This window comes from Haplochromis burtoni, unplaced genomic scaffold (assembly GCF_018398535.1).
Source record: "Haplochromis burtoni strain Fernald_Lab_line unplaced genomic scaffold, NCSU_Asbu1 Contig_4453, whole genome shotgun sequence".
Taxonomy (NCBI): Eukaryota; Metazoa; Chordata; class Actinopteri; order Cichliformes; family Cichlidae; genus Haplochromis; species Haplochromis burtoni.
In genome coordinates this window covers 230-3,913 of record NW_024586814.1, presented here as the reverse complement: position 1 = coordinate 3,913, position 3,684 = coordinate 230, and the positions used below count along the sequence as shown (strand labels likewise).

General features: G+C 41.4%; 1 protein-coding gene across 1 annotated transcript; it reads right to left on the bottom strand.

The window, feature by feature from the left end:
• Positions 1 to 64: 64 nt before the first annotated feature.
• Positions 65 to 2,941, bottom strand: LOC106632878 (low affinity immunoglobulin gamma Fc region receptor II). Its single transcript, XM_042217985.1, has 6 exons — positions 2,658 to 2,941; positions 2,267 to 2,542; positions 1,765 to 2,064; positions 1,363 to 1,623; positions 881 to 1,129; positions 65 to 656 (listed from the first exon to the last, which is right to left on the bottom strand). Exons 2-6 carry the CDS (start codon positions 2,328 to 2,330, stop codon positions 481 to 483), a joined length of 1,050 nt encoding a protein of 349 aa, XP_042073919.1. The 5' UTR covers positions 2,331 to 2,542; positions 2,658 to 2,941; the 3' UTR covers positions 65 to 480.
• Between the last annotated feature and the right edge of the window lie 743 nt (positions 2,942 to 3,684).

Below are 3,684 nucleotides of genomic sequence, written 5' to 3'. Positions count from 1 at the left end.
CTCTCTACATCAGCCAGAAGCTCACGGACTGGGAGACCCGCTACAGCACAGTGGAGGAGTGCCTGGCAATCTGGTGGGTGGTCGACTCCCTTCGTTACTACCTCCTGGAACGGCCATTCACCCTCTGCTCAGGCCATGCCCCGCGGCAGTGGCTCCACTGCATGAAGCAGGTCTCTGGCCTGCTGCATAGGAGGGGTGACACAGTGTGCTCGCTGGGCAGGGCAAGGAACAGGTGTGCCTGGCCAGGTAATTGACTTTGGGTTCTGTTTTATGTTGTTGACAGTGACGAGCAAGGAGGGAAGTGAGCAGCAAGCCACCAAGGAGTGTCTGCTTCCTGTGCCTCGGTAGCTGAAACAACAATGTGTGTGGCTAATAAAAGGGCTGCTGCCCAGCTGCAATCTTGTGGCTGTGTGTGTTTTCAGGGTCGTAGTTGACAAAGACTTTTGCTTAAACATGGTTATGGCTTTTATACTAATGTAATTAATTTCTAATTTTATTTATTTTAATTTTTAAAAACATATAAAAACAAAAAAAGGTCTCACCTTTGGACCGTCTGCAGCAAAACAACAGTGGAAGGAAAATAAACATGAATCCAAGAATTAGTCTAAAGATCATCAGAAGAGGAAATGAAGAGCTCTCAGGTGTGGACACAGCTACTGTAAAGGAGAATGTCTAATTTTTAATAAATTATTTAACTTAATAAAATAAGATGAACAAAGTTTACAAAGTACTTCAATAAAGAAATAAAACTGATGCTAAACATTACTGATGAAACAATGTACATGTACCTCGTATTTGCAGTACATGAGGTACGTGAATATAAATAATTCATCTGTTATAAATCACAGAAAAAAATAAAAGATTTTTTGATCCTGCTCACCTTTAACTGACATCCAGCTCTGTGCTGACTCTCTTCCTGAGTACAGACACTTGTAGAAACCTTCATCAGACTTTGACACTGCAAAGATCTTCAGCTCCCCTCGGGGATCATTTTGAAGAAGTTTGTCATTGTGATAGAAAAACACATTGGAAAGTATTTGTTGTGTTCTCAAACTGCAGCTCAGACTAACAGAAGCTCCCTCAGTCACAGGATGAACAGGACTCACCAGGATAGGACCATTACCATCATCTGTGACACAATCACACACAATTGTTTCAGTCACATCAGCTGGTGCACACTTTTAGAAAAAGCTGACAAACAATAATAAGAACAGATTGTACAAATGTTCATCATGAAGATCTGATCTGTGTATTTAAAAAACGCTATTTCTCCAGATAAATTCACATACAGCAAAGCTGGGACAAATGTTCATGTGACGTCTAAATCATTCAGATCCAAGAAGTAAATGTATAATAACATACTCTGTACAGTGATGTTGACTGCACTGCTGAACTCTCCTGATCCAGACTCACACCAGTACACTGCAGTATCTGACTTTGATGTGTTGATGTCACATGTGGATCCAGTCATTCTCCTACAGTCAGAGTACAGTCGGCCGTCCTCAGAGAACTTCCTCACTCTCCACTCAGTGAAGTTTCCCTCACAGGTCAGTGAGACAGAGTCAGAGGTGAAGTGTTGCACTCTGTCAGGACTCACTGTGAGAGACGCTGCTGAATGAACATCTGGAAACAACATGCAGTGAAGACACAAAGCTCACAGATGTTAGGATTCAAAATATCAAATTAATATTAGAAAAAAAAATGATGAGCTGAATCTTGGTGGATTACAGTGATGACACAACTTATTAGACAGAATCAACTGACCTGCAGACCAGACAAACTTTGGTTGACTGTGATCAGTGTGATACTCTGGGTCTCCTCTTCCAGCTCTGCACACATATCCTGCTGTGTGTGTCTGTCCATGAATGATGTAGGAGTCCTGTGCAGTCCCACTGCCATCAGGTAGCAGCTCATAACTGGAGGATTTCTCTGATAGATCAGGAACAGCTTTATACCAGTAGAAGCTCCATCCTGCAGACGGATGTTCAACCTCACAGTTCAGAGTTACTGAGGCTCCAGGACTCAGCCATGATGGAGACACAGTGAGGACAGGACGGGGTTCATCTGTTCAACAAAGATTTGCTCTCAATCTTTCGTCTCTTAACTCTGAATTCAATGTCACTAAAATGTTGACTCACAAATATTTATGATGAACTTTAAGAGTGAGACTATCTAAACATGTCAAATATCTCAACATGTACTAATAAAAACACATTTTTACAAACTGTTTCTATTTCCAGGTTAAATGAACTATGACTCTACTTACTGTCAGAAACTGTCAGTGTGACTGAATCACTCCACTCTGTTGTTTCATGCTGTGAACTTTTCATTCTGCCCTTACAGCGATAGTTTCCACTGTTGGATGATGAAGCAGATCTAATCCTGTATTCATTTTGATTTGGAGCTTTTATCCTGCTGTTTGTTTCCCACTCATAATCCCACTCAGTGTCTCCTCCATGGATCTCACATCTGACAGTGATCGTCTCTCCTCTGTATATCTCAGACCAGTTTGGATACAGAGTCACAACAGGCCTGTTTGAGGCTGTTACTGTTCAAGAAAGTACAATAAAAACACATGAATGTCAAAAATGTTAATGCCTTTTGTTCTTCATCTTCCTCCTTAATCAGGAATTTATCTGACTTCATGTTAAACTGACCAGTTTTCCCAATCCTGACTGACTGGCTGTCCTCTGTGTAGTAAACTGGGTTTCCTCTTCCTCCTCTGCACCTGTAGAGTCCTTCCTGTGAGACACTGATTTGTCCATTTGAGTGGAAAACTGCATCTTGTGTGGTCAGGGCTTCAGAGGATTTCTCATCTCTGTACCAGTAGTATTTCCATCCAGATGATGATGATGGGTTCACAGAGCAGGTCAGGGTCACACTGCCCCCTACTGGAACAGCTGTGTTATCAGCTCTCAGTTTGGCCTTTGGTTTATCTGCAGTTCAGTTTAGAAAAAGAACAAAAGTCAATGACTGAATCAAACCAGTTGAAATAACTTGGTGGAAATATGGAAATAATAAATATCACATAACTTTAATGGTGAAGCTGCAACAAACTGTACAACTATCCAGTGTTGGGTAAGTTACTTTAAAATAGTAACTTAGTTACATTACTAGTTACTTCTCTCAAAAGTAACTCAGTTACTTCAAGTTACTCGTTACTTTCAAAGTAACTAGTTACTAGGGAAAGTAACTTTGGTTTTACTCAGAATTCTCTTGTTAATGTGTTTCTTCCATAACTTTGCCAGTCTTCTAGCTTGCTTACTTGCCACAAGTGCACTGTGCCACCTACCAATAGAAAGGAAAAGATAATGTGCATATTTCCACGAGAGAAATCCCACGCCTGGACCGTCATTGACTGCTGCCATGATTCTAGCCTACGTCACAGCGTCATGTGCGCCTTTTACATCCAACACAAAAACTGCAGTCGTGGTGCTTTCGATTGTACTCAGAACTCGGAAATTCTGCCTTCTGAATAGGAAGATGTAGGTAACACCAGACTGCAGATGAGCTGCATACAGGGCTGGACTGGGACAGAAAATTGGCCCGGGCATTTTGACTAGAGACCGGCCCACCATTATAGGAAAAATCATAAAGCCTTTGAATGAAAATAAACACTGTTGTGACAGTGATGTACACTGTTCTGATGGTATATATGCATCAATCTATCAATCGTTTGTTGTA

Coding starts and splice junctions, on each gene's coding strand:
- LOC106632878 (XM_042217985.1), bottom strand. CDS start 2,330: ATGAAAAGTTCACAGCATGAAACAACAGAGTGGAGTGATTCAGTCACA. Junction 2,065..2,266: donor CACACTGACAGTTTCTGACA/GTAAGTAGAGTC, acceptor TTTGTTGAACAG/ATGAACCCCGTCCTGTCCTC. Junction 1,130..1,362: donor AGTCAACATCACTGTACAGA/GTATGTTATTAT, acceptor ATTGTGTCACAG/ATGATGGTAATGGTCCTATC.